We start from the raw sequence: 24,527 nt of genomic DNA, 5'->3' as shown, positions 1-24,527 counted from the left end.
GACAATATTCCTAATCATGTAAGGGAATATCTTAATCGCATCAAGTAGATCTTAGTTTGTAACATATAATTACATGGCCATATATACATTGTACATTGCAGGTGATGTGGATTTCCATTATTTTTTAATTGTTGAAGGCTATATTTTTTATACATGCGGAATATAATATACATTATATGCGTAACTAGAAAAAAATCTATACATGCCAAATTTGATTTGCAATGTATTCATAGGGGCAATAAAAAAAATTAAAAGCTCGTGGCAATGCACGGCGTTCGACTAGTAAAATTAATCAACCACTAAAGAGATCCTATAATTTATTGTTCAAACATTAGAAAAAATAGTTAAGAGTTGGTGTGTTCATCCTTGATTTCGCTGAAGACCTGAAATCGGTCCGATGTAGAACTCTTGCAGATTCAAACCGTAGTATTGAGTATCTAAAAGGAAGAGGCATGCTTATCTGAAGAGAGCGCCCACTATTCCAGCTTCTCGAACTTGACTTAGCACACACACTCACACTACTATCAACTCGCATATGCCCACTTCCCAAATAATTGAAGTTTTATATTTGTCCTATGTTACACTAGTTTAAATTTGACCAACTCTATAGAAAAATATGCTAAGACCTACAATATCAAATACCCATAATATAAAAATACATTTCATAAAGAATGTCAAGATAACAACTTGGTGTTCAAGATGTTAATATGTTTTCAAATAAGTTTAACTTTGGATAACGAGAACTTCAATTATTTTTGAATGAATGTTGTACCAAGTAATCATATATTAAACTTAGAGCAATGGTAGCAATAGATAAATAATAGAAAAGGTGTATACTTAAATCAATGTTGAGGATATGGCTTATTGTTAGCGTCTCGGTCAGCTGGGGATTAGAGATTAATCGGAAATCAACCGATTAATCAATTTTATCGGCCGACTATTAATCAACCATTTATTTTGCAAATCCCAGGTTCCCAACACTAACATATGCTATATTCAACACCAAACAATATTGGACAGAAGTGTTACATTGATTCCTAGCCTTTGAATCCTCGTATAATGACAAACAAAATAGGAAAACATTACATATTATGTAACAAGGTCCACAAAACACAAAGAAACATAGTTTGTGCAAACATAGTGCTATGAATAGGCCCGATTTATTGGTAGATTCCCGGTAAATCGCTTGTCAGAGCTATAAATTGTCCCAAACGATAAATGGTGAACATAAGGCATAATCTTATCGGTCACCCCCCAAGTAGCGATAAATCGATGAATCGGAAAAAAATCGAACAGTGATTTAAATCGATAATTTGTGTTCATTCACGTCGCAAAATTGTTCACAACAAGAGGAAATCCACAACACAAAATTGCCCTGATAAAAATCCACAACACGAAATTACCCTAGTAAGAATCCACAACTCAAACAACTAAAGCAACACGATCTCTCAAAGGTAAAATAGCTTAGACAATGTGCAACGACTGCTGGTGGTTCCGGGTGTCTGCTAGTTCCCAACTTTGGGAATTTAACTAGGAATATTTGTGTCATGTTCATGTTCTTCTTCTTCCGTTGTCTTCTTGCGAAGCTCTGTTATCAGAATGGCAGCTGCGGAGCACCTTGCCCCATCTGGAGTCAGATGAGGACCACCAGTGATGCTCATGTCATAACCAGGGCATGTAAAATGTGCATGGGCATGGAACATTCCTGAACGGATATGAAAAGGACTGGTTAATAAGTGCTTGAAACAATGTGTGAGAAGATGATAAGCAATCAAACAACAATTATTTGTTATTGCTAGCTTGGAACATATTCAGTTTCGGACAACTAATTGCAATACAGTGAATAGATCTGATCTTTCATAGAGCCTACGAGGGTACAGACAAAATATTTGGCAATCTTCAATAGAACCATGGCGTTAAATAAACCTAACAATACAACATAGCAACAAGTGGTTGTCTATTTTTTTTAAAAGTGGTTGTCTATTGACATGACCGCTTGAAAACTCTTTTTCTTAGGCATGATTAGTGTAGTACACCATGTATGTTGTTATTTCAATTCATGAAACTAACCGGGAACTATAGGGATTGAATTCAATAGATGCTACATTGAAGGGAACTATAGGGATTGAATTCAATAGATGCTACATTGAAAATAAGTGGCATAAGACCCATTTGTATGAAACTCTTAATTATTGTTTCTATATGGTCGAAGAACCCAATGCTTGTCCATGTAGAAAATTAAATAGGTAAAAGTAAATATATTTATACATACCATCTTCTAGTGAAGGTAATACTGTGTATCTTGGGGGTATACACTTGATGTCACGGCAGATCTCGTTGAGCTCCTGCATTGATAAGTGTCAACGGTACATGTGCAATTTAACATCCTTATGCAGCATTTCAGCTCGAGGTTTCTTACCTGGCACTTATTGTGGAGGAGTGCCTCCTTCATTGTCTTCCTCTTTTTTCTCCTAGTTTTGTCACCATCTCCACAACAAGATGGATTCGCAACTTCCATCATATTTGAGCTAGTTCCCTTATACTTTTCCATTATTGCCAACACTTTAGGTGTCATTTTCCCTTCTGCACAATTTTTAAACATGATGGGTAATGGAAATGTAGAATAAATATGGAAATAAATTCTTTCAAAAAAAAACAACAACACTTCTGACAGATGAATGCATGTCAGAAAGTGTGGCGGACGATTTGTCCACAATTTAAAAGTGTGGTACACCACCATTTAACACAAAACTTTGGGAAAGGTATGGCTCCCAGCAAAACACACCCACAATGTTTGCCAAAAAACTATAAAAAATCCTACATGTGAGTATCACTTGGACTGTGTTTAGATGTTAAGAATGGTAGAATACCATTCAAGATATTCTGAATGTCCATATCACATTGAGCACTTCGATCTTGAAGTATGTGTTCCTTATGAAGCTGAAACAAAAAAGGAATGAGTTCACATCAGATTCTCAAATAGAACAAAACACAAGAAAAATAAGCACAGTTTTTCCTGAAATAGAAGAGAAGACATACAATATTATCCCGTGTTTTCAGAATTGGTCGCAGTAAATCATTCATCTGATCATTGTTGTTCTCAGTGATGTCGCCTTCAATGAAATTTAGAAATTACATAAGTTAATAACTTGGAGGATCAATAACAAATAGTAGGGAAGACAAGATGTGTTTAGATCCCAACCTGACTTCTGAGGCACTTCCATGATTTGGCTTTCCAAAGCAGCATCCTTCAGTACAGCATCCATAGGTGTTGCCTGGTACAACAATCATTATTCAAGTTGAATCAGAGTAAATGAATCATATAAATAACTTGGCCCATCACCTACAAGCCATACGGAACTAGTATTAGCTAAGTGATCTTTCCAATAAAAAAGTATAGTGGCTATTTGGTCACAAAAAAATGTTATGATCGCCATACATTGTTGGTAGATGAAACCAACGGATAACTTTTAACAACTAAAGAACATAATAGTTGAACATTTCGGTGGTACATTCTTATGGTTGCATCATTTAGAAAATGGTTTGAGCGCTGCTGGGTTCTCCCAGTTTTGTAAGTATATGAATAAGTATAGTATTTTTTGAGGGGAATGAACAAGTACAGTTTGACAGAGAAAACCAAAAAGTACCATATGCTGTAGTTGAAAAGACGAGCACACAAACTAAGAAGGACGGGGTTTGCCGCTTGTTGTGGTTGCCTACCGTATCCCTAGGCCCAGCTACCGATGCCCGGGCGTACGTCGATGTGCGCCCATGTGACTCATCGCCCGGGGCCATGCTCCGACGTGATGCGCCTTCTCCACCGCCGAACAGGAGGCAAGATCAGGCCGCTGCCGCCATCTCCATCGCTTAGCTAACATTCCCTTTATTTTCCTTTTGAGGCGAGACCAAGCGCCAGGCACACAAACAAGGCAAGAGTGCATGTTCGGGTTGGGCCTCCAAAATGCGCATCGAGGCTCACTACTACACAATTAAGGCAACCCGCCATCTTTAACCCAGTAAACTAATACATCTTGTTTCTAAAGAAGAAGAAACTATCACATCTGGCACGCATCACCCCTAACCTTCTGTTTAAAGAAACTTTAAGTTGGTGCCAAATTGATAAGCACCTTCGGCACGGTGTTCGGACGCCAGATGGACTGCACCGCCTCCGGCGAGGCAAGGGCGACGCGCCTTCCGCCGGATCCATGCGCCACTTCGGCGGACGCAATGGATTTCAGGTGGATGAAGTCCGACTGCTGTCCGGCGTACTCCTCTCGTGCGCGGCGGAGCGCAACATGGACGGTCATCTCCTCCTCGGGGTCGCCTGGGACAATCTCCCGGCAGTCAACGGGGGAGGTGTAAGACTCGGATCCACGGCCCGCCATGTCAGAGAAGGGCAGAGATCGTCAGAAGTAAGCTTTTGGGCGGAGGGAAGTGGAGGGGAGGGTGGAGTGCGGCTAGGGTTTCATCCGGAGTGCAGACATGGATGAATATATGTGGGGTCGGATGCGCCACAGTGGGCCAGATTGTACACATTGTCGTCCTGACGCAGCGGGTGGGCCATAGTGGACGTATTTGGGCCGAATGCGAGGGGTCCGGTTGGGTGGCAATTTTGCATCTGGACAGTGACTGGGCAGGCCCTCCGGAAGTTTGGCAAGCATATAAGGTGTCCGGTTGTAGAATCTCTAAGGGTCGACATAACTATTATCTCCTAGGAAGTAATGTACCATCATTGCCCTTCGAAAGGTTATTATGGACTTTATACTGTCATAGACGAATCTGGAAAGTTAATATTTTGCTTTTGTGAATTAGGACAGTTGATATTAGAATAACTATTTTCCTACCCAAGAAAATTACATGCGTGCTGAGTGACGTCATCTTTAATTTTCAGTTAAATTTCCATTTGAACTATGCATGTCATGAACGTAACAAGTACAAATGCACCAACCTTTTGTTAAAGAAATTCCGGCATGTGTTAACCTTTTGCTAAACTTCTAGAGTTGTCAATTGAATCAATGCAAGTAATATGATAAATGTAGCAAAAATGACGTTTTATTTCTTGATAAAAACAACTCAAAACTCAATTGTGAATTTTCTGATAATCCAACAAAGTAACACATTCATTCTAGTGTTTCGCACCTTTGTATTTAGAAAATAATGACGGCAAGCGTTTGGTGTTCCGCCGCCCGATGCGACACGATGCATTGTTACTACTAGCAAAAGGACCCGTGCATTTTCATGGGAGAAAACAAAAATCATAATCTGCAATGGCGATGATCATATTTTACTGCATAACCCAGATACACTATCACTATCAATTTCGTGTAATCATGATTAATTTTTCAAATCATGAACTGTTTTTTAAACTCGTGCACTTATTTAAAATCATGAATATTTTTCAAATTCGTGAACACTTATACAATTTTTTGAACATTTTCTAAAATCAAGAACATTTTTGAATTCTTGAACATTTTATACTATTTGCAAACCTTTTATTTCAATTGTGAACATTTTTTAAACAATTTTCTTGAATCAACGAACATTTGCATAGAAATTGGTGGAACAATGTTTGAAATTCACGAATATTTTTTTGATTTAATGAACATTTTTTGAAATGCATGATCATTTTTTGAATTAGCGAACATTTTATGAATGAATAAACTATTTTGTAAGTCATGAACAGTTTTTTGAACTTTTAGGATGTTTTTTCATTCATGAACATCTTTTGAATTTGCAAAAGTTTGTTCAATTTTATTAATTTTTTTAATACAGAAACTTTTTGAAAAGTCATGAACATTTTTTAATTTCCTGAACATTCTTTTTCAAAATTTGAACCTTTATTGAATAAGCAAACATTTTTTACAACGAATATTTTTTGAATCCACAAAAAAATTATGATTTATTAAACATTTTATTTTTTAAATACTCTTTTTTTTTAAATTTTCATAACTTTTTGGAAATCCTAAATTATATAAAGTAGAAAAAACATAAACGAAAAAAGGGGAAAACAGGCTGCCCAGACATGGGCCGACCCAAACGGCCGTGTTCTCCCAGCATGCAGAGCGCAATATAGGAGGTACCTACTTTATGGGCCGGCCCAGGCGGGGATTCCCTTGTGTAAAATATTTTTTATCACTTATAGATGGCATGGGTGCGTAATATTTTGCAAATTTGGGGAAAATTTTGATGACGCATCGTTAGAAGGAATAACCCTTTTATTATTAGGTAGAGGTAGAGAGGTAGAGATAGAGATAGAGGTGTGTTTTTGTTAGCGTCGTAGTCATTCTTGAGGCCATCGTTTCTGGAGTTTTTTCAAGTCGAAGGGACTAGCGACGCCGGCGACGCATGGCCTGATGGCGCGACTGCCGATGAAAATCGCACTGATTACGGTCATGGTAGACAATGGCGGCGTCTCCGATGTTGTTTCCTGGTTGAGGCATCGTCGTTGCAGTTTGCGTCATCATGCTCGAAAAACTCTAGGGGAAATACTAGATCTCATTGGGTCGTGCGATGGCAGTGCTTTTACGTCGTAGTCCTTGAGGATATCTTTAGGACCGCAATATACAACCGGCCGTGGCGGGGCGGGTGGCCAGTGCTAGCGACAACCACGAATGGTGTAGTACAGGACCTGCGGCGGGTGCCCATCAGCAAGATCAACATGAGTTTTTCGTTCAGCTTCACATGACTGTTGTCGTCACGTGACTTATCGTCAAGGTCCATGTCGTCTCCTCTGACGCCGGCTTCACACTCTCCGCGTTCCTCTTCAAACTCAGTGTTGATTTATGAACGAGAAATTGACTTTGTCTATTTCTGAATTCCTAATGTTATACATTGAGTTCAATTGTCGGTCGTGTACACAATGCAACATTTTATTTCTAAGTTATGAACCTGTGCATATAGCTACATATACTATAGTGAATTCCGCATACAAGTCAATCGAAAGAGTAGACCTAGAGATAATTTAACATAGATTCGATTACTGCTTGTATATGAATGCACTTTGTTCAGATCGGATCAACTTTATCACATAATTAGAATATGTATCCTCATATCAACCAGAAAGTAACATAGTGACATAATCGTGGAGATGCAACATGGGGAGAGGGAGTTCGAGGAAGCCAACACTGGAGCGGCGACACCATCAGGACTGTAGAGGGGACACCTGAGAGCTAGGTGATATTGGTAGCCGGAGGAGGGGTGGCGAGTGTGGTAGGTGGGGAGGCAAGGTGAGGTTGGTGCTGCTGGATCGTGGAGGAGGTTTACTTGAAGTGTGAGAAGTAGTATTTTGTTTCGGTACAACAGTTTAGCTAAGTCTACCATTCACTTGAGATTATGTGGGATGTGGCATGTCCACTTGTCCCATCAAAAAATATTTGGACACAGTGGAGCTCACACTTATATTATGTGGTAGATGTGGAAGTGGATGGGGATGGGGATTGGGGTTGGTATGTTTAGTTACAGTTGATTGAGCGGAATAATTCCCATACTTTCAAAAATGGGGTAAATTATATTTCATTAGATGGTTTTGTAACAAACTGCATGAATGAGTGGTTCATATATTTTGTTTATCAAGTTGTACAATTTTTTGGATTGGACAGAAGGGTAAATAAATTGGTTGGTTGCTTCAAGAGTTAATAAAGGACACAGTGACGTATCAGTTGCATGCTGAACAACGGACATCATATTTTCCTTTCGTAGTAATGCATGACATTCAACAGTATATTACAACGTGGAAATGGCTTAGAAGACGTCAGATCTACCATCTTGGCTGGGGGCATCACGGGGGTGCATGCCTCTCCTTCCCCTTGATGGCGATGGTGGATCGGCAAAAACATGTGTGCAGGGGATTAGGGTGGAGAGCAGGGAGGTTGGTAGAGGACTAGCGAGAAATGTCTCACTACGACAGGAAACCAAGCGAAGGGGGGGGGTCCGACAAGAAAAGGGAAGGGTGGGTCGCAAGGTGTTTGTTTTGTGCTGGGCCCACATGTTGGAGTTAACATGGTGGATAGTCCGGAAAACCACATTTACCCCCATATATGATCTGGATTTGAGGGAGCCCGGACTGTCCAGACGTTTGCGTTATGGGGAGTCTGATGGGCGCATGTTTAATGTCCGAAACAAGCTCGAATATACGAGGGACAAATAAGTTTCGATCTTGAAGACGACCTTCATTATTTGTGTGATTCATTTATACGCATTATAGCCCATAGCAACGCACGGGCGTTCTACTAGTCAAAGTAATTCCTATGAACTACTATAGTGTGCACCAAAGAAAAAGATGTCATGAGAAGAAAATAATATATATGCTTAACAACTCACAGACTAATGGGCATGCTTCTCAATCCAAAGCATACATAACTCCATGGAGTTTGCCGACAAGCTGTTCGGGACATGTCGCTGTAGAGCAACATTGAGCCGGAGGAAGGCATTAACAAGGATCAGCTCAAGGAGTTCTAGACAGAGAAAAGCCCGAAATGGGAGTATCCAAAAAGGTGTCAGTACTGGGAGGCAGGTAATGTGGTGTGGCAGGACCAAGGCAGAGTAGGACGGGAGGACGATTGGAATGGGAGCCTTGACTTTTATGATTGGTTGACGTGCAGCAATTGCTAATTGTTATTTGCTTCGAACAGCAATCTAGGTAATTTTATACTATCTCCTGTCATACATCCTTCTGTGTTCATCTTAGTGTTAATTTGACTAATTTTCTGAATAAGTTATAATATAGACAAGAATAAGTATCCGAATTGTTGCCATGGTGCCAATGCCAAGTCTAGCAGTGGATTAAAAATTTAACCTATGAGATCATTTTTGTCAGTTGTACATAGTATAACCATTAATTCGGGTGCCCTAGAGTAGCGGAGTAAATGATCCATGATTTAGTTCGAAAAGTTGTCTTAGCCCGTGTAAAGGTTAAGATTTTCCTTTAATGTATAAGCTTCTAGGACATACTATAGCCGTCTAATGTTAACACTGAGAAAAAATAACCTCTGTGTGTGTGTGCAAGCGAGCAGAGCGAGTGAGAGAGATAGAGAGAGGGAGAGAGAGGAGAAGGTGGAAGAGTGAGCGATTTTGGGAGAGGGAAGGGGAGAGAGAGATACGAAGGGTGGTAGACACAGGGGGTGAGAGACAGATATATATATATATATATATATATATATATATATATATATATATATATATATATATATATATATATATAGTGTGTGTGTGTGTGTGTGTGAAAGTGAGGTTGTAAGGAGAGAGGGCACTTGCATATTACAATGAGACAGAGTGGAGTGATAGAGAGCTTTAGTGTGAAATATAGCACAAGTGCACAGTTACGTGTTTGAAATTCAAAGTGTTTTGATTGAGGTGGAATGAGGGAATGAGGAGCCCGATATGTCACTAATTGAGGTGGTGGACATGAACATGGGCTGCGGACATAGTTGGTGGAGAAAGAATAAGATGTTGAGTGATTTATTGGTAAAAAAGTAGACCTCAGATGTGCACAAGAAATCCATAGGTACATGTTAACTTGATTAAATATTCATGCTAATTATATATATTGTTGTGCAAGATGGTTATGAGTTGAGAAATAACTTTTTATTACATTTGCTGAAGTGCCATGCAAATAAAACTAAAGACAATATTCCTAATCATGTAAGGGAATATCTTAATCGCATCAAGTAGATCTTAGTTTGTAACATATAATTACATGGCCATATATACATTGTACATTGCAGGTGATGTTGATTTCCATTATTTTTTAATTGTTGAAGGCTATATTTTTTATACATGCGGAATATAATATACATTATATGCGTAACCAGACAAAATCTATACATGCCAAATTTGATTTGCAATGTATTCATAGGGGCAATAAAAAAAATTAAAAGCTCGTGGCAACGCACGGCGTTCGACTAGTAAAATTAATCAACCACTAAAGTGATCCTATAATTTATTGTTCAAACATCAGAAAAAATAGTTAAGAGTTGGTGTGTTCATCCTTGATTTCGCTGAAGACCTGAAATCGGTCCGATGTAGAACTCTTGCAGATTCAAACCGTAGTATTGAGTATCTAAAAGGAAGAGGCATGCTTATCTGAAGAGAGCGCCCACTATTCCAGCTTCTCGAACTTGACTTAGCACACACACTCACACTACTATCAACTCGCATATGCCCACTTCCCAAATAATTGAAGTTTTATATTTGTCCTATGTTACACTAGTTTAAATTTGACCAACTCTATAGAAAAATATGCTAAGACCTACAATATCAAATACCCATAATATAAAAATACATTTCATAAAGAATGTCAAGATAACAACTTGGTGTTCAAGATGTTAATATGTTTTCAAATAAGTTTAACTTTGGATAACGAGAACTTCAACTACTTTTGAACGAATGTTGTACCAAGTAATCATATATTAAACTTAGAGCAATGGTAGCAATAGATAAATAATAGAAAAGGTGTATACTTAAATCAATGTTGAGGATATGGCTTATTGTTAGCGTCTCGGTCAGCTGGGGATTAGAGATTAATCGGAAATCAACCGATTAATCAATTTTATCGGCCGACTATTAATCAACCATTTATTTTGCAAATCCCAGGTTCCCAACACTAAAATATGCTATATTCAACACCAAACAATATTGGACAGAAGTGTTACATTGATTCCTAGCCTTTGAATACTCGTATAATGACAAACAAAATAGGAAAACATTACATATTATGTAACAAGGTTCACAAAACACAAAGAAACATAGTTTGTGCAAACATAGTGCTATGAATAGGCCCGATTTATTGGTAGATTCCCGGTAAATCGCTTGTCAGAGCTATAAATTGTCCCAAACGATAAATGGTGAAGATAAGGCATAATCTTATCGGTCACCCCCCGAGTAGCGATAAATCGATGAATCGGAAAAAAATTGAACAGTGATTTAAATCGATAATTTGTGTTCATGCACGTCGCAAAATTGTTCACAACAAGAGGAAATCCACAACACAAAATTGCCCTGATAAAAATCCACAACACGAAATTACCCTAGTAAGAATCCACAACTCAAACAACTAAAGCAACACGATCTCTCAAAGGTAAAATAGCTTAGACAATGTGCAACGACTGCTGGTGGTTCCGGGTGTCTGCTAGTTCCCAACTTTGGGAATTTAACTAGGAATATTTGTGTCATGTTCATGTTCTTCTTCTTCCTTGTCTTCTTGCGAAGCTCTGTTATCAGAATGGCAGCTGCGGAGCACCTTGCCCCATCTGGGGTCAGATGAGGACCACCAGTGATGCTCATGTCATAACCAGGGCATGTAAAATGTGCATGGGCATGGAACATTCCTGAACGGATATGAAAAGGACTGGTTAATAAGTGCTTGAAACAATGTGTGAGAAGATGATAAGCAATCAAACAACAATTATTTGTTATTGCTAGCTTGGAACATATTCAGTTTCGGACAACTAATTGCAATACAGTGAATAGATCTGATCTCTCATAGAGCCTACGAGGGTACAGACAAAATATTTGGCAATCTTCAATAGAACCATGGCGTTAAATAAACCTAACAATACAACATAGCAACAAGTGGTTGTCTATTTTTTTTAAAAGTGGTTGTCTATTGACATGACCACTTGAAAACTCTTTTTCTTAGGCATGATTAGTGTAGTACACCATGTATGTTGTTATTTCAATTCATGAAACTAACCGGGAACTATAGGGATTGAATTCAATAGATGCTACATTGAAAATAAGTGGCATAAGACCCATTTGTATGAAACTCTTAATTATTGTTTCTATATGGTCGAAGAACCCAATGCTTGTCCATGTAGAAAATTAAATAGATAAAAGTAAATATATTTATACATACCATCTTCTAGTGAAGGTAATACTGTGTATCTTGGGGGTATACACTTGATGTCACGGCAGATCTCGTTGAGCTCCTGCATTGATAAGTGTCAACGGTACATGTGCAATTTAACATCCTTATGCAGCATTTCAGCTCGAGGTTTCTTACCTGGCACTTATTGTGGAGGAGTGCCTCCTTCATTGTCTTCCTCTTTTTTCTCCTAGTTTTGTCACCATCTCCACAACAAGATGGATTGGCAACTTCCATCATATTTGAGCTAGTTCCCTTATACTTTTCCATTATTGCCAACACTTTAGGTGTCATTTTCCCTTCTGCGCAATTTTTAAACATGATGGGTAATGGAAATGTAGAATAAATATGGAAATAAATTATTTCAAAAAAAAAACAACAACACTTCTGACAGATGAATGCATGTCAGAAAGTGGCGGACGATTTGTCCACAATTTAAAAGTGTGGTACACCACCATTTAACACAAAACTTTGGGAAAGGTATGGCTCCCAGCAAAACACACCCACAATGTTTGCCAAAAAACTATAAAAAATCCTACATGTGAGTATCACTTGGACTATGTTTAGATGTTAAGAATGGTAGAATACCATTCAAGATATTCTGAATGTCCATATCACATTGAGCACTTCGATCTTGAAGTATGTGTTCCTTATGAAGCTGAAACAAAAAAGGAATGAGTTCACATCAGATTCTCAAATAGAACAAAACACAAGAAAAATAAGCACAGTTTTTCCTGAAATAGAAGAGAAGACATACAATATTATCCCGTGTTTTCAGAATTGGTCGCAGTAAATCATTCATCTGATCATTGTTGTTCTCAGTAATGTCGCCTTCAAAGAAATTTAGAAATTACATAAGTTAATAACTTGGAGGATCAATAACCAATAGTAGGGAAGACAAGATGTGTTTAGATCCCAACCTGACTTCTTAGGCACTTCCATGATTTGGCTTTCCAAAGCAGCATCCTTCAGTACAGCATCAATAGGTGTTGCCTGGTACAACAATCATTATTCAAGTTGAATCAGAGTAAATGAATCATATAAATAACTTGGCCCATCACCTACAAGCCATACGGAACTAGTATTAGCTAAGTGATCTTTCCAAAAAAAAGTATAGTGGCTATTTGGTCACCAAAAAATGTTATGATCGCCATACATTGTTGGTAGATGAAACCAACGGATAACTTTTAACAACTAAAGAACATAATAGTTGAACATTTCGGTGGTACATTCTTATGGTTGCATCATTTAGAAAATGGTTTGAGCGCAGCTGGGTTCTCCCAGTTTTGTAAGTATATGAATAAGTATAGTATTTCTTGAGGGGAATGAACAAGTACAGTTTGACAGAGAAAACCAAAAAGTACCATATGCTGTAGTTGAAAAGACGAGCACACAAACTAAGGAGGACAGGGTTTGCCGCTTGTTGTGGTTGCCTACCGTATCCCTAGGCCCAACTGCTGTACCGATGCCCGGGCGTACGTCGATGTGCGCCCATGTGACTCATCGCCCGGGGCCATGCTCCGACGTGATGCGCCTTCTCCACCGCCGAACAGGAGGCAAGATCAGGCCCCTGCCGCCATCTCCATCGCTTAGCTAACATTTCCTTTATTTTCCTTTTGAGGCGAGACCAAGCGCTGAGAACATAGACAAGGCAAGAGTGCATGTTCGGGTTGGGCCTCCAAAATGCGCATCGAGGCTCACTACTACACAATTAAGGCAACCCACCATCTTTAACCCAATAAACTAATACATCTTGTTTCTAAAGAAGAAGAAACTATCACATCTGGCACGCATCCCCCCTAACCTTCTGTTTAAAGAAACTTTAAGTTGGTGCCAAATTGATAAGCACCTTCGGCACGGTGTTCGGACGCCAGATGGACTGCACCGCCTCCGGCGAGGCAACGGCGACGCGCCTTCCGCCGGATCCATGCGCCACTTCGGCGGACGCAATGGATTTCAGGTGGATGAAGTACGACTGCTGTCCGGCGTACTCCTCTCGTGCGCGGCGGAGCGCAACATGGACGGTCATCTCCTCCTCGGGGTCGCCTGGGACATCTCCCAGCAGTCAATGGGGGAGGTGTAAGACTCAGATCCGCGGCCCGCCATGTCAGAGAAGGGCAGAGATCGTCAGAAGTAAGCTTTTGGGCGGAGGGAAGTGGAGGGGAGGGTGGAGTGCGGCTAGGGTTTCATCCGGAGTGCAGACATGGATGAATATATGTGGGGTCGGATGCGCCATAGTGGGCCAGATTGTACACATTGTCGTCCTGACGCAGCGGGTGGGCCATAGTGGACGTATTTGGGCCGAATGCGAGGGGTCCGGTTGGGTGGCAATTTTGCATCCGGACTGTGACTGGGCAGGCCCTCCGGAAGTTTGGCACGCACATAAGGTGTCCGGTTATAGAATCTCTAAGGGTGACATAACTATTATCTCCTAGGAAGTAATGTACCATCATTGCCCTTCGAAAGGTTATTATGGACTTTATACTGTCATAGACAAATCTAGAAAGTTAATATTTTGCTTTTGTGAATTAGGACAGTTGATATTAGAATAACTATTTTCCTACCCAAGAAAATTACATGCGTGCTGAGTGACGTCATCTTTAATTTTCAGTTAAATTTCCATTTGAACTATGCATGTCATGAACGTAACAAGTACAAATGCACCAACCTTTTGTTAAAGAAATTGCGGCATGTGTTAACCTTTTGCTAAACTTCTAGAGTTGTCAATTGAATCAATGCAAATAATATGATAAATGTAGCAAAAATGACGTTTTATTTCTTGATAAAAACAACTCAAAACTCAATTGTGAATTTTCTGATAATCCAACAAAGTAACACATTCATTCTAGTGTTTCACACCTTTGTATTTAGAAAATAATGACTGCAAGCGTTTGGTGTTCCGCCGCTCGATGCGACATGATGCATTGTTACTACTAGCAAAAGGACCCGTGCATTTTAATGGGAGAAAACAAAAATCATAATCTGCAATGGCCATGATCATATTTTACTGCATAACCCAGATACAGTATCACTCTCAATTTCGTGAAATCATGATTAATTTTTCAAATCATGAACTGTTTTTTAAACTCGTGCACTTATTTAAAATCATGAATATTTTTCAAATTCGTGAGCACTTATACAATTTTTTGAACATTTTCTAAAATCAAGAACATTTTTGAATTCTTGAACATTTTATACTATTTGCAAACCTTTTATTTAAATTGTGAACTTTTTTTAAACAATTTTCTTGAATCAACGAACATTTGCATAGAAATTGGTGGAACAATGTTTGAAATTCACGAATATTTTTTTGATTTAATGAACATTTTTTGAAATGCATGATCATTTTTTGAATTAGCGAACATTTTATGAATGAATAAACTATTTTGTAAGTCATGAATAGTTTTTTGAACTTTTAGGATGTTTTTTCATTCATGAACATCTTTTGAATTTGCAAAAGTTTGTTCAATTTCATTAATTTTTGTAATACACAAACTTTTTGAAAAGTCATGAACATTTTTTAATTTCCTGAACATTTTTTTTCAAAATTTGAACCTTTATTGAATAAGCAAACATTTTTTACAACGAATATTTTTTGAATCCACAAAAAAATTATGATTTATTAAACATTTTATTTTTTAAATACTTATTTTTTTAAATTTTTAAAACTTTTTGGAAATCGTAAATTATATAAAGTAGAAAAAACATAAACGAAAAAAAGGGGAAAACAGGCTGCCCGAACATGGGCCGACCCAAACGGCCGTGTTCTCCCAGCATGCAGAGCGCAATATAGGAGGTACCTACTTTATGGGCCGGCCCAGGCGGGGATTCCCTTGTGTAAAATATTTTTTATCACTTATAGGTGGCATGGGTGCATAATATTTTGCAAATTTGGGGACAATTTTAATGACGCACCACTCGAAGGAATAACCCTTTTATTATTAGGTAGAGGTAGAGAGGTAGAGATAGAGATAGAGGTGTGTTTTTGTTAGCGTCGTAGTCATTCTTGAGGCCATCGTTTCTGGAGTTTTTTCAAGTCGAAGGGACTAGCGACGCCGGCGACGCATGGCCTGATGGCGCGACTGCCGATGAAAATCGCATCGACTACGGTCATGGTAGACGATGGCGGCGTCTCCGATGTTGTTTCCTGATTGAGGCATCGTCGTTGCAGTTTGCGTCATCATGCTCGGAAAACTCTAGGGGAAATACTAGATCTCATTGGGTCGTGCGATGGCAGTGCTTTTACGTCGTAGTCCTTGAGGATATCGTTTCTGGAGTTTGCTCCAGCTGAAGGGACCAGCGACGTCGGCGGTGCACAGCCTGGTTGCGTGGCTGCCGATGAAAATCACGCCGACTATGGTCCTGGCAGACGATGGCGGCATCTCCGATGTCGTTTCCTTGTTGAGGCGTCATCGTTGTAGTTTGCGTCATTGATACGTCTCCAACGTATCTGTAATTTTTTATTCTTCCGTGCTATTATATTACCTGTTTTGGATGTTTATGGACTTTACTTTACACTTTTATATCATTTTTGGGACTAACCTACTAACTGGAGGCCCAACCCGAATTGCTGTTTTTTTGCCTATTTCAGTGTTTCGAAGAAAAAGGAATATCAAACAGAGTCCAAACAGAATGAAACCTTTGGGAGCGATCTTTTTGGAACAAACGTGATACAGAGGACTTGGAGTGGAAGGCAAGAAACAAGCGAGGCGTCCATGAGGGTGCCCGGCGCGCCCCCACCCTCGTGGACCCCTCAAGCATCCACCGACCTACTTCTTCCTCTTATATACCCATGTACCCCGAAAACATCAGAAGCGACCACGGAAAACTATTTCCACCGCCATAACCTTCAGTATCCGCAAGATCCCATCTTGGAGCCTTCGCCGGCGCTCCGTCGGAGGGGGAATCGATCACGGAGGACCTCTACATCATCTCCAAGGCCTCTCCGATGAGTTGTGAGTAGTTTACCACAAACCTTCGGGTCCATAGTTATTAGCTAGATGGCTTCTTCTCTCTCTTTGAATATCAATACAAAGTTCTCCTCGATCTTCTTGGAGATCTATTCGATGTAACTCTTTTTGCGGTGTGTTTGTCGAGATCCGATTAATTGTGGGTTTATGATCAAGTTTATGTATGAGAAGTATTTGAATCTCCTCTGAATTCTTTTATGTGTGATTAAGTTATCTTTGAAAGTCTCTTCGAATTATCAGTTTGGTTTGGCCTACTAGATTGATCTTTCTTGCAATGGGAGAAGTGCTTAGCTTTGAGTTCAATCTTGCGGTGTCCTTTCCAAGTGACAGCAGGGGTAGTAAGGCATGTATTGTATTGTTGCCATCGAGGATAAAAAGATGGTGTTTATATCATATTGCATGAGTTTATCCCTCAACATCATGTCATCTTTCTTAATGCGTTACTCTGTTCTTTATGAACTTAATACTCTAGATGCATGCTGGATAGCGGTCGATGTGTGGAGTAATAGTAGTAGATGCATGCAGGAGTCGGTCTACTTGTCACGGACGTGATGCCTATATACATGATCATGCCTAGATAATCTCATAATTATTCGCTTTTCTATCAATTGCTCGACAGTAATTTGTTCACCCACCGTAATACTTATGCTATCTTGAGAGAAGCCACTAGTGAAACCTATGGCCCCTGGGTCTATCTCTTATCATATAAGTTTTCAATCTACTTTTATTTGCATCTTTAATTTTCCAATCTATATCATAAAAATAACAAAAATATATTTATCTTATCATATTATCTCTACCAGATCTCACTTTTGCAAGTGGCCTTGAAGGGATTGACAACCGCTTTATTGCGTTGGTTGCGAGTTCTTGTTTGTTTGTGTAGGTGCGTGAGACTTCTGAGGATCCTCCTACTGGATTGATACCTTGGTTCTCAAAACTGAGGGAAATACTTACTACTATTGCTGCATCACCATTTCCTCTTGAAGGAAAACCAACGCAAGTTCAAGACGTAGCAAGAAGGATTTCTTGCGCCGTTGCCGGGGAGGTCTTCAGTCAAGTCAAGACATACCAAGTACCCATCACAAACTCATCTCCCTCGCATTACATTATTTGCCATTTGCCTCCCGTTTTCCTCTCCCCCACTTCACCCTTGTTGTTTTATTCGCCCTCTCTTTCCCAATCTCCTCTCTCTTTCGCTTGCCTTTTTGTTTGCTTGTGTGTTGGATTGCTTGTCGCTATGGCGCAAGATAATACCAAATTGTGTGACTTTTCCAATACCAATAATAATGATTTCCTTAGTACTCTGATTGCTCCTCTTAATGATGTTGAGTCTTGTGAAATCAATGTTTCTTTGTTGAATCTTGTTATGAAAGATCAATTCTCCGGCCTTCCTTGTGAAGATGCCGCTACCCATCTAAACAACTTTGTTGATCTGTGTGAGATGCAAAAGAAGAAAGATACGGATAATGATATTGTTAAATTGAAGTTATTTCCGTTTTCACTTAGAGATCGTGCTAAAGTTTGGTTTTCGTCTTTGCCTAAGAATAGTATTCATTCATGGAATAAGTGCAAACATGTTTTTATCTCTAAGTATTTTCCTCCCACTAAGATCATCTCTCTTAGGAACGATATTATGAATTTTAAACAACTTGATCATGAGCATGTTGCCCAATCTTGGGAAAGAATGAAATTAATGATTCGCAATTTCCCTACTCATGGTTTGAATTTATGGATGATCATACAAAAATTTTATGTCGGCTTGAATTTTGCGTCTACAAATATTTTAGATTCGGCCGCGGGAGGAACGTTTATGGAAATCACCTTAGGGGAAGCTACCAAACTCCTTAATAACATTATGCTAATTATTCTCAATGGCACACCGAAAGATCTACTAGTAAAAAAGAGCATGCTATAGAAGAAATTAATGTTTTGAGTGAAAAAATGGATGAACTTATGAAATTGTTTGCTACTAAGAGTGCTCCTATTGATCCCAATGATATGACTTTGTCTACTTTTATTTAGAATAATAATGAATCTATGGATGTGAATTTTGTTGGTAGGAATAATTTTGGTAACAATGCTTATAGAGGAAACTTTAATCCTAGACCGTTCCCTAGTAATTCCTCTAATAATTATGGAAATTCCTACGATAATTATTATGGTAATTATAATAACATGCCCTCTGATTTTGAGAATAGTGTTAAACAATTTATGATCTCTCAAAAGAATTTTAATGCCATGCTTGAAGAAAATTGCTTAAAGTTGATGATTTGGCTAGGAACGTTGATAGACTTTCGCTTGATGTTGATTCTTTGAAACTTAGATCTACTCCTCCTAAGCATGATATCGATGAGTCTCTCAAAGCTATGAGAATTTCCATTGATGAGTGCAAAGAAAGAACCGCTAGATTGCGTGCTAAGAAAGATTGCTTTGTGAAAGCGTGTTCTTCTAATTTTCATGAAAATAATGATGAAGATCTAAAAGTTATTGATGTGTCCCCTATCAAATCTTTGGTTTGCAATATGAATCTTAATAATGATGAGACTGATATGAGTCAACTTTAGTTAAAAGGCGTCCCAACGATTCGGAGTTCTTAGATCTTCATGATAAATTTGGTAAAAGTGGGATTGGAGAGGTAAAGACTTTAAATAGCATTGAACCCACTATCTTTGATTTCAAGGAATTTAATTATGATAAATTTTCTTTAGAAGGTTGTATTTCCTTGTTGCAATCCGTGTTGAATTCTCCTCATGCTTATAGTCAAAATAAAGCTTTTACCAAACATATTGTTGATGCCTTGATGCAATCTTATGATGAAAAACCTAATTTGGAAGTTTCTATACCTAGAAAACTGAACGATGAGTGGGAACCTACTATAAAGATTAAAATTAAAGATCATGAATGTTATGCTTTATGTGATTTGGGTCCTAGTGTTTCCACGATTCCAAAAACTTTATGTGATATTCTAGGCTTCCATGATCTTGATGATTGCTCTTTAAATTTGCACCTTGCGGATTCCACCATTAAAAAGCCAATGGGAAGGATCAATGATTTTATCATTATTGCAAATAGGAATTTGGTGCCCGTAGATTTTATCGTTCTTGATATAGATTGCAATCTTTCATGTCCTATTATCTTGGTAGACCTTCCCTTAGAACGATTGGTGCGATTATTGATATGAAGGAAGGGAATATTAGATTCCAATTTCCATTAAGGAAAGACATGGAGCACTTTCCAAGAAAGAAAGTTAAATTACCTTATGAATCTATCATGCAAGCTACTTATGAATTGAGTGCCAAAGATGGCACTACTTAGATCTATCCTCACTTTTATGCCTAGCTAGGGGCGTTAAACAATAGCGCTACTTGAGAGGCAACCCAATTTTTTTGCTGCTTTTTAGTAATAAATTTTTCATCTACCTTCTGTTTAGATGTGTTTTTATGTTTTAATTAGTGTTTGTGCCAAGTAGAACCTATAGGATAACCTATGGTGATCGTTAATTTGATTCTGCTGAAAAATAGAAACTTTGTGCGCACGAAAATAATTTTAGTAATTCACAGAAACGTGCTTTTGCGTTGATTCTTTTTTATGTAGATCAATAGAAAAAGTGCCCAGGATTTCCTATTTTGGTAAGATTTTTCGAGTTGCAGAAGTATTCGAGAGTTACATATTTCTACAGACTGTTCTGTTTTTGACAGATTCTTCTTTTTGTGTGTTGTTTGCTTATTTTGATGCATCTATGGCTAGTATGTAGGGGTATGAACCATACAGGAGTTGGAATACAGTAGTTTGAACACCAATATAAATAAGTAATGAGTTCATTAGAGTACCTTATGTGGTGGTTTTTCTTTCTTGCACTAATGGAGCTTATGAGATTTCCTGTTGAGTTTTGTGTTGTGAAGTTTTCAAGTTTTGGGTAAAGATTTGATGGATTATGGAATAAGGAGTGGCAAGATCCTAAGCTTGGGGATGCCCATGGAACCCCAAGATATTCAAGGATAACCAAAAGCCTAAGCTTGGGGATTCCCCGGAAGGCATCCCCTCTTCCGTCTTCGTCTATCGGTAACTTTACTTGGAGCTATATTTTTATTCGCCACATGATATGTGTTTTTCTTGGAGCGTCTTGTATGATATTAGTCTTTGCTTTTTAGATCACCACAGTCATTCTTGCTGTACACACCTTTTGAGAGAAACCCACTTGATTGGAATTTATTAGAATACTCTATGTGCTTCACTTATATCTTTTGAGCTAGATAATTTTTGCTCTAGTGCTTCACTTATATCTTTTAGAGCACGGCGGTGGCTTAATTTTGAAGAAATTGTTGATCTCTCATGCTTCACTTATATTATTTTGAGAGTATCTTAGAACAGAATGATATTTGCTATGGTTATAAAATTGGTCCTAGAATGATGGGCATCCAAGTTGGGTATAATAAAAACTATCATAGAAAGTGAATTGGATGATATGATCAATTTGATACTTGATAATTGTTTTGAGATATAGAGGTGGTAATATTAGAGTCATGCTAGTTGGGTGATTATGAATTTAAAGAATACTTGTGTTGAATTTTGTGATTCCCGTAGCATGCACGTATGGTGAACCGCTTTGTGATGAAGTTGGAGCACAATTTTATTTATTGATTGTCTTCCTTATGAGTGGCGATCGGGGATGAGCGATGGTCTTTTCCTACCAATCTATCCCCCTAGGAGCATGTGCGTAGTGCTTGGTTTTTGATGACTTGTAGATTTTTGCAATAAGTATATGAGTTCCCTATGATTAATGTTGAGTCCATGGATTATACACACTCTCACCCTTCCACCATTGCTAGCCTCTCTTGTGCCCCGCAAATTTCGCCGATACCATACACCCACCATATACCTTCCTCAAACAGCCACCATACCTACCTATTATGGCATTTCCATAGCCATTCCGAGATATATTGCCATGCAACTTTCCACCATTCTGTTTATATGACACACATCATCATTGTCATATTGCTCTTTGCATGATCATGTAGTTGACATCGTATTTGTGGCAAGGCCACCTTCATAATTTTCATACATGTCACAGTGAGGAAAGGATGATGGAGACTATGATTCCCCCACAAGTCGGGATGAGACTTCGGACTTTATAAAATAAAAAGAGGCCAAAGAGCCCACCAAATAAATAAATAAAAAAGAAATGCCAAATAAAAAAAGGGGGAAAGGCCCAAAAGAAAAAAAAAGAAAAAAATGAAATAAGAGAAAAAGAGAGAAGGGACAATGCTACTATCCTTTTTTACCACACTTGTGCTTCAAAGTAGCACCATGATCTTCATGACAGAGAGTCTCCTATGTCATCACTTTCATTTACTAGTGGGAATTTTTCATTATAGAACTTGGCTTGTATATTCCAATGATGGGCTTCCTCAAAGTGCCCTAGGTCTTCGTGAGCAAGTGAGTTGGATGCACACCCACTTAGTTTCTTTTGTTGAGCTTTCATACATTTATAGCTCTAGTGCATCCGTTGCATGGCAATCCCTACTCACTCACATTGATATCTATTAATGGGCATCTCCATAGCCCGTTGATACGCCTAGTTGATGTGAGACTATCTTCTCCTTTTTTGTCTTCTCCACAAGCACCATTCTATTCCACATATAGTGCTATGTCCATGGCTCACGCTCATGTATTGCGTGAAAGTTGAAAAAGTTTGAGATCACTAAAGTATGAAACAATTGCTTGGCTTGTCATCGGGGTTGTGCATGATTAAATACTTTGTGTGATGAAGATAGAGCAACAACCAGACTATATGATTTTGTAGGGATAACTTTCTTTAGCAATGTTATTTTGAGAAGACATGATTACTTTGATTACTATACTTGAAGTATTACTATTTCTTATGTCAATATGAACTTTTATTTTGAATCATTTTCATCTGAACATTGATGCCACAATAAAGAAAATTACATTGAGAATTATGCTAGGTAGCATTCCACATCAAAAATTCTGTTTTTATCATTTACCTACTCGAGGACAAGCAGGAATTAAGCTTGGGGATGCTTGATACGTCTCCAACGTATCTACAATTTTTGATTGTTCCATGCTATTATATTACCCGTTTTGGATGTTTATGGGCTTTACTTTACACTTCTATATCATTTTTGGGACTAACCTACTAACAGGAGGCCCAGCCCGAATTGCTGTTTTTTTTTGCCTATTTTAGTGTTTCAAAGAAAAGGAATATCAAACAGAGTCCAAACGCAATGAAACCTTCGGGAGCGATCTTTTTGGAACAAACGTGATCTAGAGGACTTGGACTGGAAGTCAAGAAACAAGCGAGGTGGCCACGAGGGTCCCCGGCGCGCCCCCTAGGGCTAGGCGTGCCCCCCACCCTTGTGGGCTCCTCGAGCATCCACCGACCTACTTCTTCCTCCTATATATACCCATGTACCCTGAAAACATCAGAAGAGACCACGAGAAACAATTTCCACCGCCGTAACCTTCTGTATTCGCGAGATCCCATCTTGGAGCCTTCGCCGGTGCTCCGCCGGAGGGGGAATCGATCACGGAGGGCCTCTACATCATCACCAAGGCCTCTTCGATGAGTTGCGAGTAGTTTACCACAGACCTTCAGGTCCATAGTTATTAGCTAGATGGCTCCTTCTCTCTCTTTGAATCTCAATACAAAGTTCTCCTCGATTTTCTTGGAGATCTGTTCGACGTAACTCTTTTTGCAGTGTGTTTGTCGAGATCCGATGAATTGTGGGTTTATGATCAAGTTTATCTATGAGAAATATTTCAATCTCCTCTAAATTCTTTTATGTGTGATTAAGTTATCTTTGAAAGTCTCTTCGAATTATCAGTTTGGTGTGGCCTACTAGATTGATCTTTCTTGCAATGGGAGAAGTGCTTAGCTTTGGGTTCAATCTTGCGGCGTCCTTTCCCAGTGACAGCAGGGGCAGCAAGGCACGTATTCTATTGTTGCCATCAAGGATAAAAAGATGGGGTTTATATCATATTGCATGAGTTTATCCCTCTACATCATGTCATCTTTCTTAATGTGTTACTCTGTTCTTTATGAACTTAATACTCTAGATGCATGCTGGATAACAGTCGATGTGTGGAGTAATAGTATTGGATGCAGGCAGGAGTCGGTCTACTTGTCACGGACGTGATGCCTATATACATGATCATGCCTAGATAATCTCATAATTATTCGCTTTTCTATCAATTGCTCGACAGTAATTTGTTCACCCACCGTAATACTTATGCTATCTTGAGAGAAGCCACTAGTGAAACCTATGGCCCCCGGGTCTATCTCTTATCATATAAGCTTTCAATCTACTTTTATTTGCATCTTTACTTTTCCAATCTATATCATAAAAATACCAAAAATATATTTATCTTATCATATTATCTCTATCAGATCTCACTTTCGGAAGTGGCCTTGAAGGGATTGTCAACCCCTTTAATGCGTTGGTTGCGAGTTCTTGTTTGTTTGTGTAGGTGCGTGGGACTTCTGAGGAGCCTCCTACTAGATTGATACCTTGGTTCTCAAAAACCGAGGTAAATACTTACGCTACTATTGTTGCATCACCCTTTCCTCTTCAAGGAAAACCAACGCAAGCTCAGACGTAGCAGTCATCATGCTCGGGATGCTCCGGGGGAAACTCTAGATCTGGGTCTCCCGGATCGGACGATGGCGAGCCTTCAAT

The 24,527-nt window shown here is 38.9% G+C and overlaps 2 protein-coding genes across 2 annotated transcripts in view; both read right to left on the bottom strand.

Moving 5' to 3' along the window:
- Positions 1 to 1,313: 1,313 nt before the first annotated feature.
- Positions 1,314 to 4,446, bottom strand: LOC119305878. The gene is made up of 7 exons (XM_037582281.1): positions 4,128 to 4,446; positions 3,203 to 3,275; positions 3,040 to 3,113; positions 2,871 to 2,940; positions 2,420 to 2,583; positions 2,273 to 2,345; positions 1,314 to 1,705 (listed from the first exon to the last, which is right to left on the bottom strand). The coding sequence occupies exons 1-7, from the start codon at positions 4,383 to 4,385 to the stop codon at positions 1,527 to 1,529; spliced, it is 891 nt and encodes a 296-aa protein (XP_037438178.1). The 5' UTR covers positions 4,386 to 4,446; the 3' UTR covers positions 1,314 to 1,526.
- A 6,533-nt stretch (positions 4,447 to 10,979) lies between these two features.
- Positions 10,980 to 24,527, bottom strand: part of LOC119309849 — a 57,583-nt gene continuing 44,035 nt past the window's right edge. Inside the window, exons 2-8 of the mRNA XM_037585752.1 lie at positions 13,710 to 13,906; positions 12,781 to 12,853; positions 12,618 to 12,691; positions 12,449 to 12,518; positions 11,999 to 12,162; positions 11,852 to 11,924; positions 10,980 to 11,324 (exon numbers count right to left, since the gene is read on the bottom strand). Of these exons, the coding sequence (XP_037441649.1) occupies positions 11,020 to 11,324; positions 11,852 to 11,924; positions 11,999 to 12,162; positions 12,449 to 12,518; positions 12,618 to 12,691; positions 12,781 to 12,853; positions 13,710 to 13,906 (956 nt within the window). The 3' untranslated portion in view covers positions 10,980 to 11,019. The remainder of the gene's footprint in view (positions 11,325 to 11,851; positions 11,925 to 11,998; positions 12,163 to 12,448; positions 12,519 to 12,617; positions 12,692 to 12,780; positions 12,854 to 13,709; positions 13,907 to 24,527) is intronic.

Source organism: Triticum dicoccoides, chromosome 5B (assembly GCF_002162155.2).
Source record: "Triticum dicoccoides isolate Atlit2015 ecotype Zavitan chromosome 5B, WEW_v2.0, whole genome shotgun sequence".
NCBI lineage: Eukaryota > Viridiplantae > Streptophyta > Magnoliopsida > Poales > Poaceae > Triticum > Triticum dicoccoides.
Note: the sequence above shows the minus strand (reverse complement) of the source record. Positions and strands in the feature narration are given on the sequence as shown.